The sequence below is a fragment of the Macaca nemestrina genome, chromosome 19 (genome assembly GCF_043159975.1).
Source record: "Macaca nemestrina isolate mMacNem1 chromosome 19, mMacNem.hap1, whole genome shotgun sequence".
Lineage (NCBI taxonomy): Eukaryota > Metazoa > Chordata > Mammalia > Primates > Cercopithecidae > Macaca > Macaca nemestrina.
Window position 1 is genome coordinate 18,340,630 of NC_092143.1, and position 15,934 is coordinate 18,356,563.

Here is a 15,934-nt window from a genome sequence, read left to right on the forward strand (position 1 = left end):
GTGAATATTTGATTTTGGAAAGCAAAGAGGGGAAGATCTTTACGATTCCAGATAGGTGAAGCTTGAAGAGTTTCACCATTATGCAGCTGAGGGTACACATTTGCGATAATGGGAAATTAAGTGAAGTAGCAGCAGAGGGTCATCAGTAGTCCAGGAAGATTAGAATTGATGAAGTAGACCATGAGATGCCCAGGAAGATTAGAATTGATGAAGTAGACCGTGAGATGCCCATATCAATTGTAAGTGAGAGGATGCAATCAGTATTTTAGGAAGCTTAGTGGATCAGAGCAAGAAGAAGGAGGTCAACTGGAAAGCTTTTATGGAAATTTGGGAAACTCAACTTAGATATAGCCTTCCAAAAAATGCCTGTGCACTTTGGCACAGTAATTGCTACACTAAGGCTTCTGGGAAAACACTTCAAGACGTATGGTGTCTGAAGGGACAGAGAACTGGATCAAAGCAACATTTTAAAGTAACTTGGTTTTTTTTTTTCATGTGTTTTTGCCTCCTGGCACCTTTTCCCTCCAAATCCCAGTGAGTCCAGTGGTGGGGAATTTTTCTGCAGTCTGCAACATGAGAACCCAGGGTGGTTGGGTTCCCATGACTTGGAATATCTGGGAGCTCTTAGAGTAGGCACAGATCCTTTTTTTATTTTTTGTAGAAATGAGGTCTTGCTTTGTTGCCCAAGCTGGTCTCGAACGCCTGACCTCTAGTGATCCTCCTACCTCGGTCCCCCAAAGTGCTGGGACTACAAGCGTGAGCCACTGTCCCAAGCCAAAGCACAGATGCTTAATCAGAGTATCCCATGGAACTCTGAGGGAGTTCATAGATAAGCTGCTGGGTTTATGAATTTTCTGAAATTATATTTTACATTTTGGATTATGTACATTTTCTAGACAAGAGTTCCAGATTCTGAAAGAAGTCTCTGACCTTCCCCCTCCCAAATTAATAATTACTGCTTAAAAGATTTACTTTGTACAAGTCTCAGTCCTATCTCTTCAGAGACTGCTTGAGCCAAGTAGAAAGAAGAGAAGTGATTATATTATGTTGACCCGTGTGCAATTGCCAATATTTAATTTAGTAGTTTTTGGCCTATGAAACATCAATGTCATGTGATCCAACCTAATATAGCCTTAAATAACTTTGCATGCATTTTTGAAATGTAAAGGCATTCATTTTAGACATGTAGGTTTTAGTTAAGCAGTATATATTCAAATTTGAATTTAAATGTATTGATTTATTTCATGAAGGCAATTAAATTCTGGTTATATTTCCTCAATTTCTACATTCCATAAACTTAATGACTTTTGTTTTATATAGTTTCGGGTTATGCAGTATTTTTTAGGAGTATTTCTCTTGTGTATTTAACGTTTCTACTGTGGTAAAACAGGACAGGGAAATGGTGGAAAGAGAAATGAAAGAGGAACGAAGAAGGTATACGATATAGTAAATAGCAAATGGGTTCAAATTATTCGTTAACTTCCAATGATGGTTAGGCTCTGCCTGGAGCTCTTTGATAATGAGAATTCTCAGGCCGTGTTTGGCTCAGGGATAAAAAGTACATTGATGGATCTGTCCTCAATCATGTGAAGTCTGTCGTGAGCACAGGACAACTGAGTGGCAGAGCTCATGCCATACATTTGGTGTTCTGTTAATTACTTCCATTTAATCAGAATTTCTTTGTTAGCCAGAGTATTACATTTCTTCAGAATGATGGATTATTTGACTTTCATAAATGTAGTTTGGCATTTGAAACTTTGAGTCAAGAAAACCAAATTTAACTATAAGCTATTTCTAGAAGACTTCAGAGAACCTACAGCAATACAATTCGGGTTTTTTTCTTTGATTTTTGTTTTGTTTTGTTTGTTGTTTTGTAATTTTCATTGTCTTTTTTAATTAAGGGAAAGAAAAGAAATATATACTTGGAATGAGGAAACCCTTTAAACCTATTCTTTTTTTTTTTTTTTTTTATAGACTGCTTTCTGATTCCAAACAGTTCAATATTTTAAGAAAAGCAAGATCTTATATAAAACACAGAAAGTTTGACGAAGTGGTAAGTATACTGGCCTTATAGACATAAATAGCTGATTATCATTTTGGGGATGGGGAGGAGAAAAATATGGCAATGGAGAGCAAAGTAGACAGGCCAGGGAGCTTTCTTGAGCCCTCAAGGAAGGATTGCATTTCCTGAGTAGCTATTTAGCAATGGACATCTCTCTCTTTTTTCAGCTAATATTATGGGTAAAAAAATTTTTTTTTGAGATGGAGTTACTGTCGCCCAGGCTGGAGTGCAGTGGCGCAGTCTCGGCTCACTGCAAGCTCCGCCTCCCAGGTTCAAGCAATCCTCCTACCTCAGCCTCCTGAGTAGCTGGGATTACAGGCATGTGCTATGACGCCCAACTAGTTTTTGTACATTTAGTATAGATGGGGTTTTGTCATGTTGGCCAGGCTGGTCTCAAACTTCTGACATCAGGTGATCCATCTGCCTTGGCTTCCCAAAGTGCTGGGATTACAGACGTGAGCCACCACACCCAGCCCACATTTTTTTAGGTTAGCATTAGAAATGAACTATTACCATTTTTTAAAATGAGAAAATAGATGCCAAGTTTTTGTCATCCTACTTATGTGTAATATTTTAAAACACTATATGTTTGCCACTCAGAATTATCTATACATTATTAAAAGTCTAATGATTCATGCTGAAACTTGGACTCTTCCAAACTCCTATCTCACTGTGTTTTTCATTAATTTTTCTTTGTTAAATGGTCATTTAATTTTAAAGTAGAAAAGAATTCTGTTTTCATTTCTAAAATTGCCTAAATAATTGCCAATTCATGCATTTCTAATGCTTTTTTTTGATGGTTTTAAAATGATAAGCTATTCTTCTCCTGTAAAATATTAAGCTACTTAATGATGTTTTATAACTGATTTGAGTAATCTCATATGAGAAAGTAAAACATATAAATATGGCCATCATCATTGTTTGGGACCTACATTAGAGAGCCTTCATTTCTTTTATGAGTTATCTGAAGATCATTTCCACAAACACACATATACAACACAAATAGTTTACATTTAAAATGCCCTTTCTTACTAAGATTAAAAAGGTCATTTTATTCTGAATTTTTCTCATACTTTAAAAGAAGATCCTCGAACAATTAAAATCTGTTCTTAATCCATCATCTACAGTTATTCACTAATTTTAATACAACGGTTTGGCTGTTAGGAATTTAAAAGTTTCCTTTCTTTAAAATGTAGGTTTTCTTATTCTTTCTGTTAGCAAGTTATATATGTTTTTTCTCCATAGGTCTCCCTTTGCAAGGAGCTAATTCATCTAGCATTGAAAGGATTGTCCTATTATCACACATATGACAGATTCTTTTTGGGCATCAATGTTGTTATTGGTTTTGTGGGATGGATATCTTATGCTTCTTTGTTGATCATCAAGTCTCATTCCAACCTTATAAAAGGTGTTAGTAAAGAAGTTAAGGTACGTTTAGAAAATGTGAAGATTCAGATGATGATATAAAATCACTAGTACTGAATCCAGTGTAATGAGTTTATAGGATGTGCAAGTCCTTGTTCTAAGATAACTCTTGTTTATCTTTCATTTGCTTTTATTGTATTGGATTTTTCCTCAGTTATCTCTGTTTCTTCAGTTGAGAAAAAGATATATTGATAATAATGATCCTATAACTTAAGAAAGCTATAAAGATAGAGGTGTAAGTAATTTAAGTGCTCCTATGTTATTAATGGTGTTGATCTTCTGTTTTATTTTATAACTAGCATTTTATAAGTATTCCATATCTTTCTAGTACAAGTGGTCAGAAAACTACTTCAAAACAATGTATTTAATTTTATCTGATATTAAAAGTTTAGGAGCTAAAAAGCAATAAAATTATTTGCTCATAGTGTTTCTTCTTAAATGATGTATACATTTTTAAATTACTCTTACCTTCTTTTAACTTTCTGAAATTTCTCAAAATGCAGATTTCTAGACCTTTCCATGTATTCTAATTTTAAGAATTTGTTCCTACTTTATGCTTTCAGTGAAAAAATAAAAATTAAAAAAATCTCTTTAATGATACTTCATATTGCTGAGACAATATAACAGTACATACATGGTTTTGCTACATTAAAACACTTTACTCTTTTAAAATATATTTCTAACTATCATTTACCAGGGAGAATATGCCTCTTTCATTTCCTTTGCTTCATTCTCTTTAATGATTATTACCATGTTCAAGTTCTCTAAAAAGTAATATATCCTGGTGGTGTATTTTTAATAATAGTCTGCAGATATTTCCAGTGGTAACTTTTCCAATTTTATATTTTATTATTCTGTAATGGAAGTAAGGCCATTAGTGTTTATTATAATTTTGTATAATGCTTTAATGTATCTTAAATAATTTCCCCCAAGTAATTTTAATTATTTGAGTGTATGTGAAATTGGCTGGAATGGGAATTATATCTAGGCATTCTTAGAACTCATAACAGTGCTAGTAGCAGATATAATTTATGTTTACAAAAAAGGAAGCTGAAGCTGAGGAGGATTAAGTTACTTATTAAAGGCGACTCAGCTAGCATGTGAGGGACTGAGACTTCAATCCAGAGCAGTCTTGGGCCAGAGATTGCCTTTTCATGTTTATCCTGATATTCAGTTTATTGAGAAAAAATATGTTTTTATATTGATATGTTAACAAGATTTCATAGCTGATAGTTCTTTATTCATTAATCTGATAATACAGCCAATATTTAATTGAGTGTATGGTACAATGCTAGATGCTGGCAAGGGTGTCCAATCTTTTAACTACCCTAAGCCACATTGGAAAAAGAATTGTCCTGGGCCACACATAAAATACACTAGTAATAGCTGATGAGCTTAAAAAAATTTACAAAATACCTCATAATGTTCTAAGAAAGCTTATGAATTTGTGTTGGCACCACATTCAAAGCTGTCCTGGGCTACACATGGCCTGTGGGCTGCAGACTGGACAAGCTTGCTGTATAGGCTATAAAAGAAATATAAGACTCAGAATCTGCCATCAAGGAGTTTAGAATTTAATAAAGTAGGTAAGAGATGTACACATATGACCACCTTACCAGGCATAGGTCACTGTATCTATACTCGACTACAAAAGAAAACTTGATGATATGTTAAATGTTTGGGATAATAAAAAGACTATCACATTTTAAATATGAGAGCTGACTTTAGGGTGTCAATAACAGGAAAAAGTAAGTCTTGGTGGGAGTTTAACAGTCAGAATCTAGGGAGAGGTTGAGAATTAAAGCAAATTGAATGATATGAACAGAGGCAGATTTGGGAAGATGTACTATTATGCTGGGATAATAGTAATACGTATTGAGCCCCACTGTTCCGGGACTGCCCTGGGTGCTTTACATAAGTTATTTAGTTAGGCTTAACACTACCCTAAATATTGGTGGTTATGATTCTCATAATACAGATGGAAGGATTTAGGCTCAGAAAGATTACATGTTTTCCACAAGGACACATGGGTTTTAAATGACAGAACTCACATTTTCTGATACTTGAATTCTTTCTCTTTCTACGCCATGCTTCCTTCAAAATAAATAGTTCACTTTGTGTAGAATGTGGGAGGTTTGTTCGAGGGACTGATAAGAAATAATACAATATAGATTAGGCTGAAGTAATCAAAGGCTTCAAATGCTGGACTATAGCATTTATACTTTATTTAGTGACGAGTTGGTACGTCAATTAATAAAAACCAGAGAAATAGAACCAGGAGGCAATATATATTAAGAGATGTAGTATAAGAAATTGGCTTATGTGATTGTGGGGCCTAGTTAGGCAAGTCCTAAGTTCACAGGTCAGGCTGTCAGGAAAGGCAGACTGAACTCGCCAGCAGGAGCTGAAGCTGCACTCAGCAGGTAAAATTTCTCCTTTAAGGAACCTGTAGTTTTGCTCTTAAAGCCTTTCAACGGATTGAATCAGGCCCACCCAGATTATCTAGGATAATCTCCTGTACTTAAAGTCCCTGACCCTTACACCATGGAGACTATCACTAGTGAATTACGTTGATGAATTCTCTTTTTTGGCAGATGATTGGGAATAGTGCATATGAGTGAATGAAGTTTCTATTCGGTGGGCAATAGAGAGAGAAGCTTAGGTAGCATGTCACGTTGGAGCTTGAATAGATAGGACATTGTTCCAAATGAAAATTAAGTCCCATACCTTATTACGGATTAAATAGGCTTTTGCAAGTTATCCAGAGAACTCAATCAACATTTATAAAATTATTCCTAAAAGGAAACATGTTCAGAATTCTGAACAAGTTACTTGCAAACAAACTTTAAGGCCATAGTCACTTTTAAGTTGAGAATTGCTTAATTGCAACAATTCCAGGTTATCTAGGTTTTTCCTTTCTAATATGCTCCTTAAATAACATATTTTTTCCTTGTCTTAATGCAGCTCTTTGATTAATTATCTAGTTGTATAACCATTGAAAGAAAGTCATAGGTTTTCTTCACTTTATAAAATCTCTTTTAAAACCTATCAATTACCATTAGTTTGGAAGTATTTCAATGTTTTGTTTGATTTTTCAGAAACCAAGCCATCTCCTGCCATGCAGTTTTGTAGCTATTGGCATTTTAGTAGCATTTTTTCTGCTGATTCAAGCCTGTCCCTGGACATATTACGTATATGGTTTATTGCCAGTGCCAATATGGTATGCGGTTCTAAGAGAGTAAGTAATGCATCTTGCTGCCTTATTTTTTCACTTCATTGACAGTTAAATCTGTATTTAAAATGCATTAGATTTCTATACTGTAAGTCATCAAAGATATTTATAATACTGTACTTTCAAATCTCCAATCCTTCTCACTTCATTTATAACTGATAAATGTTGGATAGGATATAAACATTATTTTAGTTATACCTTTCCCTTTTGACTTCATCTTTATTTTTCTGAAGTGGCAGTGTTCACTTATTTGTGTATCTTTTATAGAAAAAATGGAATAGAAGTAACGATTAATATTGATCATACTATGCCTAGACTAACTTGCATTTTGAACTTGTGTCATCATCTCAGATTCCAATATATCTTCATATTTGACAAAGATATTTGCATGTTTTATTTCCATACATTTTGACTCCTCCTTTCCTAGCGATCTTATAGATATAGATAAATTAAACTTTGTAGTTAAACCTAATATGGTAATATTTACACACAGAAATTAGTCTATATTTTTCACATGTGCTGTGGTTTTACCTATAAGTACTTCCTCACAGGTTGTACTTAAAATAGAATGTATTGTTAACATTGTAGAAAAATTAGAAGTAAGGCTCTTTGGCCAGTTTCAAATACTTTTAATAAAACCACTAGAAGGGAGTACTAGTTCATGCTCACTGGCAGCCAGAGTCACACTGCAGATCTTATTGGTTTCTGTTTTTACACCAGTAATCTATAATTTAAACTTGGTCGTGGATATAAACGTATTTTCTGAGCAAACCAGACCCCTAAAGTCAATGAAAGAATGAGAGCCTGTTATATAATAAGGGTATCCCCCAGGTTGGCCTAACACGTGCATCTTGACACTATGCATACTTTTATTTTAATTTTTCTTAACTTTAACTTTGACTACTTCTTCCATCTTTTAAAACATGACATATTAAAAATATTTCAGAATTGGCTGGATGCGGGGGCTCACGCCTGTAATCCCAGCACTTTGGGAGGCTGAAGCAGGCAGATCACTTGAGGTCAGGAGTTCAAGACCAGCCTGACCAACATGGCAAAATGTTTCTACTAAAAATACAAAAATTAGCTGGGCGTGGTTACACCTGTAATTCCTTCTCAGGAGGCTGAGGCATGAGAATTGCTTGAATCCAGCAGGTAGAGGTTGTAGTGAGCCAAGATTGCACCATTGCACTCCAGCCCGAGTGACAGAGTAAGACTCTGTCTCCAAAAATAATAATAATAATAACTTAAAAATATCAAAAATTAATATTAATATTAAAATGCTTAAAATGTTAACTATAAGACAAAAAGGCATTGATCAAATAACATACTGCTACCTCTCCATTTGAAAGGAATAGGGTTGTTGCATATGCATATTTACTTCAAATTTTTAAAAATGTCATTTAGTCTGGTTTTTAAACTTTTAGAACAAAATGTTTTGTCCTTGCAGAAAATCGTATCTAGTACAGAACCTCTCCTGAATTATTAAATGTCCTATATGAAGAAAACATATAGATTTAAATTTTAAGGGAAAACATGATTTTGAAAGTATGTTGTGTCCTATCTTTATCTTTTTGATAGATTATGTAGGAAAAAGACATAAAAATTCATGATCTTCTAAATGATTTTACAAAATTATCTCTTGATTCTCTGTGCTTATTCATTGTTAAGAAGAACAGAAAAATTCCCTTTTGACTGGTGTTAGCTTTTCTTTCCTACATGGCACCTTCATTGTTTTGATGAAATTCTGTAGCCATTGCTTTCAATCAGAGGAAGGTCATAAACCAAATGATACTGACCTTCTAAAATTACTTACTTAATAATGCACTACAAATGTTAACTTTTTTTTCCTAGTGATAAAATATAAAAAGTACTCAAGTATGTAATACATTTTTGATGGTGATGAATTCACCTAATTGTAATTAGTGTACAATTAGTGACATCTTAAATTGGGTTTGGAAAAGGTTATTTAGCTCAGTTAAAAAATGTAATTAAGATTTTTCCCTAACTGGATTAGGAAACCCTACCTTTATTTCATTAAGATTTAAATATAGGATTACTTGGGTGAATTTTTAAAAATTTTTCAGTTTATATGCATTTGGATTCATTGTGTTTTATATCTGATGTTGCATCTGTAATTGTATGAACCCATATGTAAACTAAGATCAAACAAGATTCATTTATTGTCATTAATGCTTACAAAAACCAAGCAAACTTTTGTGATAATTTTCTTTTTTCTTTCTTTTTTTTTTTTTTTGAGACAGAGTTTCGCTCTTGTTGCCCAGGGTGGAGTGCAATGGTACCATCTCAGCTCACTGCAACCTCCACCTCCCAGGTTCAAGCGATTCTCCTGTCTCAGCCTCCCAAGTAGCTGGGATTACAGGCATGTGCCATCAAGCCTGGCTAATTTTGTATTTTTAGTAGAGATGGGGTTTTACCATGTTGGCCAGGCTGGTCTCAAACTCCTGACCTCAGGTGATCCGCCCTCTTTAGTCTCCCAAAGTGTTGGGATTACAGGCGTGAGCCATTGCGCCTGGCCGATCATTTTCAAATTAATTCAGAAATTACATTTTCCCTAAAATACTTCTAGATTAAAAAAAAAATTAGGTAAGTAAAGCCGTTGAAACAAATCCGTTAGAGTTTATTTTAGTTTTTGAATCATCTATAAATGGAAAATTCTCTAGTTTTTTTAGCTTTGTGCAAAGTTTGTATTTTTATACTATGTATGACCTGACTTTAAAATTCAATCAATCTTTTTATTTGAAACAGATTTCAAGTTGTTCAGGACCTTGTCACATCACTGTTGACCTATCCTCTGAGCCATTTTGTTGGGTACCTGTTAGTTTTTACCTTGGGCATTGAAATATTAGTAAGTAACTTATCAGATTACAACATTTGCAAATTTCTTTTATATATTTGTAACTAGTACTAAATGACCTTATTTTTCATTCCTTCTTTGGAATGCATTACTAGGTTCTCAGTTTTTTCTACCGCTATATGCTTACCGCTGGACTTACTGCCTTTGCGGTTTGGCCATTTCTCACTCGGCTGTGGACTCGAGCAAAGGTATGAGTACTCATTTTGACATAGGACAGATTAGTAACTACTTTGTTTTGACACGTATGTAACTTAAGGAACTGTTTATTTTTAAAGAAAAGGGTAGAATGTGTTCTTACATAAAAGAGCCTAGTCATATTGATAGGATGACTGACATTACCTGTAAGGTTTCAGTAATTCACTTAGACTTTCACATCAAAATGGGCCAGTTATGTGGTAATTGAGGTGCTATATAAGTTGTACTGATATGTGCATCTCTGAAGCACTTCCTGGATTTGTTTAGCTTCAAATATCTTGATAATGGACCAGGAGAGGAGTCGCCCAGAGCAGCACAGCCCAGTGGCTTAGGGGTCTGCACTCTGAACTTGAGTCACAGGAGACATCTCCCTCCTTACTCTGAAACACTCAGTTTTTTTTTTTTTTTTTTTTTTTTTTTCTGGAGAAGTGTGTATTTATTATAGATATATAATTATTAAATTATTAAAATATTTTGAGTCTTGATTTTCTTCCTTCAGCTAGGTAGGGAATTACAATGTGCTTCTACAAAGAATGCTCTCCTATTTCCACTTTCATACTTTTTGATAGAAGTAGCAGGAAGATATCTTCTTTCTACTCTGAGAATTTATAAAAAAACTTCAAAGAATGGGATTATTGATCTTTTAATTTGTGAGAGATCTTAATCTAATTACGAAAGTAGTTTTACTTATTTTCCTTCTGGGTTCAATTGTTTGATGATTATTGTAGGCCACCTTTTTTATAGATGTCTTCATCAATACATAGTCTAACATAAATTGAGTGAAGCACTTTATGCAGGTTTAAAGCTTGGTTATTTTATTTACTTGTCATGGACCTGGTACTACTTATATTTTAACTTCTCTGATCTCTGTTTCATCATCTGATGCATTGGGAAGAATAATATCTGCCTCTGGAGGTTATTGTGAGAATTAAATGAGAAAATGCTCATATTACACCTAATACTATACCTGCTATGCAACAGGTCCTTCACAAATAGTAACTATTACTTTTTAAAGTAGTTAGCTGTTGATTCTGCTAGAAAGTATTTGAAAAATAAAATAATAAATAGCTGTAAGACTTTACATTTTCCTTTTACCTTCACAGTCATATAGCCTGTGAAACACTGATGATAGTTTTCTATACCCTGTTTGTCTAAAGATAACTTTCTTCTTGATTTTAGGTGACCTCACTGAGTTGGGCTTTCTTCTCTGTGCTCCTGGCGGTGTTCCCACTGATGCCGGTTGTAGGTCGAAAGCCAGACATCTCTCTAGTGTATGAATAATACTGTATTTTCTTTTCTTTTCAATACAGTTTCTTTTTTTCTCAATTAACACTGTAAAATTTGAACCTAATCTTAGTCAAGAATTTAAAATCATGTGAACTAATGGGAATTTAAAATACCAATATCAAACCATTAGTCATGAGTTTAGCCTAAGTTCTAAGAGTCATTAAACCTCCTAGTAGATGCTTCCGGGCTTTCATAATGAAATTGTGCCACTGATAACTTAAAATGCTCCCCTTTTTTTTTGTTTGTTTGTTTAAGTCTAGAAGATTTTCTTTCTTTTATACTTGGAGGAATCAGTGAAAGTTTTAGTTTCATATGAAAAAAAAGTTCTGTTGCCGAAACAGAAAGGTCTCAAAGATACTGTGTTAGCCCTCTTTGCTTCAATCATGTCCACACTAAAATGTCATGTAAAAATTAAATTTTCTGCTATTCTAAATTGAATGTAAAGATCTCTGTGGGAGGAAACTCTGTTTACCTTGCCAGCTTTCCCATGTTTAACCACTCAAATTGTTTGAAAAGTCTTCTGCATATCTTACCTAAATTCCCTACTATGCTGCTATATTTATTTGTCTTCAATAACCTAAATAAATCTATAAAATAACTGGTTACCTTTGCTTTTAACTGCACTTTATTGTCAAGTAAATTATGGGCTGTTTGAGTGTGTGTATAATCATTATTTCATTTAACATTTCCTCTCTTATTTTCTAATCATGGGAATTAGAAATTAAATCATCTTTGTTACTTTCTTCAGAACACTATAAGCGTTTTTTAAAACATTTTAACCAAATCTGTAATGGATACGGTTATATATTTTTAAATCAAGGAAGATTAGCTAAATAATATTTTGTAAAAATATGTGCTAATTTATGAGATTCTATACATTTTCTCCTATTTATATGAGACTACCAATATGGAATACATCAGGAATTATCCCAGGAAGTCAATTTATTAGCAGAGCTCAAAATAATTGTATTGAATTCTAACACCTTACTATCTAAGCCATACTTCATTAGAGTGTTACTAAGTCAAAATATTTTGCAACTTTCGTAACCTACGAGTAGTATGTGAGAAAATGAATTCAAATATTTTCATTTATTTCTTGCTTCAGATTGCTCTGTAAGCTCTTGTAACGTTTCTATAAAGCCCCTTTCCTTCCCTTCATCAGTCTCTGCCTATCAGTCCTGCTCAAGCAGTATTGGCATAGTTGAGCAGAATTTAACATATGCTCAAAGGGAAGGAAATTGTATAAATTTGCCACTTGCATATTCTATTAAGGATGAATGTGGGAAGCAAATAAACTTGTAAAAATATGAGAAATCTAATTTATATTTTAGAAAATTATATTGTTTCCCTCTAAATTTAAATTGCTCAGTGATTTTAAGTTTATCCTACTAGCTATATTTGCAGCTTATTTATTTTGATTCCTGGTTCATGGGGAAACTTCTACTCTCCTTTTCATCTGTCACAGCATCTCCCTTCTTCAGAAAATTACAAAGATGTCATTTTATGAAACATTTAAGGATACAATTAAAGGAAAAAGCAAACATGTGTACAACATAGTTGTAATGTCTGGTACTCCAGTTTTCTAAAGTAAAAACATATATGCCAATAAATTTAAATACCAAATTATTTTAAAACTTAAGAAAGAGAAAAAGAAAAAGCAAAGAATCTTGGTCATATGTGACTATTTTTTCCTAAATTTTAATGATAATCCATGTTGAATATATGATTACCTTTCTCCTTAGGATTCTCAAAGATTGTATTTGAAGCATCAGCAACAACCATCAAGCATTTTTCTGGGGATTCCTGCTTTGCATTCTTCTTAGGTGTCCAGCTCTGCTTTTTGCTCTTTCTTTTTTCTCTTCAACCAATTCCTTTTCTCTTAGTTCTATTTGGGTTCCGGATTTCATCCTCAGCATCATTTTGGCTTTACTATGTTATTCAGATGTTAAGGAGGTGAGACAGAGCTCAACAGTAGGGCACCATTTCCCTGGGATCAGTCACCTTTGACTTTAGGAAACATACTATACCTGGTGTTCTTGAAAGGTGTAATTTGTTGTTTCATTACTGTACAAATACCTCACCTGCATGCCACCCATGTGACCACTGCCTACCTCTTCCCTCAGCCAGGAGCAGCTGAGGAAAATACCAAGGTCTGTCACAGAAGGGAGCTGTTTTTCCTGCTAGAAATAATATGGGTTATATATGTAGATACTTTTTGCATGAGTAAGTTTCATAATCACAAAATACATGTTGTAGATACTGATAATATACTTGTTTAGTTATGCTTTATATTGTAAATTTTTGTGAATTTGCCCATTTCAGGCTACATATTATAGTATTTGATATGCCTAAAATTTTTAAAAATTAAATTATAGAAGTAAGGTAGACATACTTAAAAAATTGTGGGGAGAAGTTGCAAATAACCACATCCAGCAGTATCTTTATCCTAAGATTTTAAGTTTTCTTAAAATCTTAAACTTAAAAGTTTTCTTAAAAATCTTAAAATGTACCCTTTTTGCTACTTCCTCTTAATTAAGCCAAATGACTGAGAGGTCTGTATTAGAGTTAGATGTCTCGTAGTTCCATCTGATACGTATTCAGTAAATATCTGAAGAAAATTTAAAATTGTGAATTGTATTTCAAAACAGGATGGGTGCAGGCTTGCTGGTTCTTCTGCTATCCCTGTGTGTTGTAACATCTCTCAGGAAAAGAAAAGATAGCTTTAGAAAGGAAGAGCTGTTGGTACATCTATTACAGGTCTGTTACAGATTTTCAATACTATGTTATACTAATGATATACCAAAAATGTATCCTATGGTTATATTTAATTATGTTCATAAAATGCCATTACCTTTATGCTACTTAGTATCTGCCAGCTGAGAAGAAAGCTTTCTGTTTAAGATGCTACATGGAAATGTATTCTTTAAGAGGTATGAAATAGCACAAGGTCCATAAGAGGCAGCCCAGTGATGCCTAAAGAGCAGAGGTTACCGAAACTGAAGGGACACCTGTATTGATAAAAAGTTGAACTGAAAAGGGCTTCCTCTGGACTGAGATTCTACCTTGTCCTCATTTGGGTCAGGGAAGGTCACTTCTTTGAAGTGAAGGCAGCCTGGAGTATGTTTATATTAAGAATAGCCAGTTTAAGACTTCAGTTAATGTCCCAGGTGAAAATAAACTTCAGCATGGTTAGTGGCTTTGGTGTGGTGAAAATAACTTTTAACTTGATGTTTCAAAATTGAGTCAGTTCCCAGTTACGCTGCATACTAGATGGGTACTTTTTAGTAATTTGATTTATCTGTGTGTGTGTGTGTGTGTGTGTGTGTGTGTGTGTGTGTGTGTGTGTTTATTGAGATGGAGTCTTGCTCTTGTCACCCAGGCTGGAGTGCAGTGGTGCAATCTCAGCTCACTGCAACCTCTGCCTTCTGGGTTCAAGCGATTCTCCTGCCTCAGCTTCCTGAGTAGCTGGGATTACAGGCGTGAGCCACTACGCCTGGCTAATGTTGTATATTTAGTAGACTCGGGATTTCACCATGTTGGCCAGGCTGGTCTTGAACTCCTGACCTCAGGTGATCTACTGGCCCCGGCCTCCCAAAGTCCTGGGATTACAGGCATGAGCCACCACACCCAGCCACTTCAGTTTGTTTTTAATCTGTAGAGATAATATCTAATAGGGTTGTGACGAACATCGTATCATGTGATAGTCTATAAAATGACAACTTTTTCCATAGATAAGGATGGAAAACATCTGTTTTTCTTTTTAACCGAATGAATAAATAAATAAATAAATAAATAAATAACCATGTTTAGATCACAGACAAAAAGCAAAACTCATATGAGTCTTCTAAAAAATTTCCTCAAGAATAGAGCTGGGATAGTAGATGGTATTTCCAAGAACACTCTGAAATAAAAATACACAACATTTGAAAGATTACATCACAAGTTAAATTCATTCTTGGAGAGCGACAGGGAACTTATAAAAAGAGAAGAAATTTTTTGTCAAAAATCCTGTCAAGCCATTGAAACATATGTTTCTTTTTAAATGGTACTCTGACTGGCTTTACACTTAAGCCGTAGTAGCTTTGACAGAATGTATCCAGAATAATGAGTGCTTCCACAGAAGTGAATGTTTCTGGATCTCTCTCTAGGGTAGCCAAGAATATCATGCTAACATTCTTATGTGCTTTGTTAGACATACCCCTGAGTATTAGGTAACTCTGTTACAAAATTCATTTTTGCATTAGGTTTATTAACTTGCATCAGTTCCTGTACTGTCCACTGTATTTCATTGATTCCAAGATACACATTTTTTCCAGATTTTAACATCTCAGAAATAAGACTGTCTTAAGTTCTTGCTAGTTATAGTCTTTCACTACCTTCTCTTTTTTTTTTTTTTTTTTTAACTTATTTCTTCTTTGTCTTTAGGTGCTGAGCACAGTGCTCTCCATGTATGTTGTGTATAGCACCCAGAGTAGTCTACTTAGGAAGCAAGGACTGCCTCTTATGAATCAAATTATTAGCTGGGCAACATTAGGTAAGAGGCCACTCAAACCAAGTGAGGTAATTTGATATCAACTTAGTTATTTTTAAATGATCTGTTTATGTCTGTATCATTGTTATTGAAAGAAATAATTTTGTTGCAGGAAAATAATAATAAGGAGCTATTATTTCTAACTCTTGCTGGAATTTAACAAAGAGAATTCTCATGTGCATGCATGTGTTACTAAGATAATTGGATAGAATATTTATGACCTGATAATAAAGCTAGGTATTTATTAACATCTTATAAGATTTGACTAAGTGATTCCAAAAGAGAAAAGGGTGAAGAGGATCTTATGCTTCATTTTCATGCCAATTC

At 34.1% G+C, this 15,934-nt stretch overlaps 1 protein-coding gene across 9 annotated transcripts in view; it reads left to right on the forward strand.

The window, feature by feature from the left end:
* The window catches only part of LOC105477016 (phosphatidylinositol glycan anchor biosynthesis class N), a 157,620-nt gene that overhangs the window by 87,060 nt on the left and 54,626 nt on the right, over positions 1-15,934 (forward strand). For 8 of the 9 annotated variants that reach the window (XR_011616842.1, XM_071085234.1, XM_071085235.1 and 5 more), the window contains 8 exons: positions 1,975-2,053; positions 3,308-3,490; positions 6,586-6,725; positions 9,486-9,585; positions 9,690-9,782; positions 10,969-11,060; positions 13,725-13,833; positions 15,502-15,610. Coding sequence is in view for 8 of the 9 variants with exons in the window: in XM_071085234.1 (XP_070941335.1) it covers positions 1,975-2,053; positions 3,308-3,490; positions 6,586-6,725; positions 9,486-9,585; positions 9,690-9,782; positions 10,969-11,060; positions 13,725-13,833; positions 15,502-15,610 (905 nt within the window). In the remaining variant the exon portion in view is untranslated. The remainder of the gene's footprint in view (positions 1-1,974; positions 2,054-3,307; positions 3,491-6,585; positions 6,726-9,485; positions 9,586-9,689; positions 9,783-10,968; positions 11,061-13,724; positions 13,834-15,501; positions 15,611-15,934) is intronic. The other variant, XM_071085238.1, reaches the window with a different exon arrangement.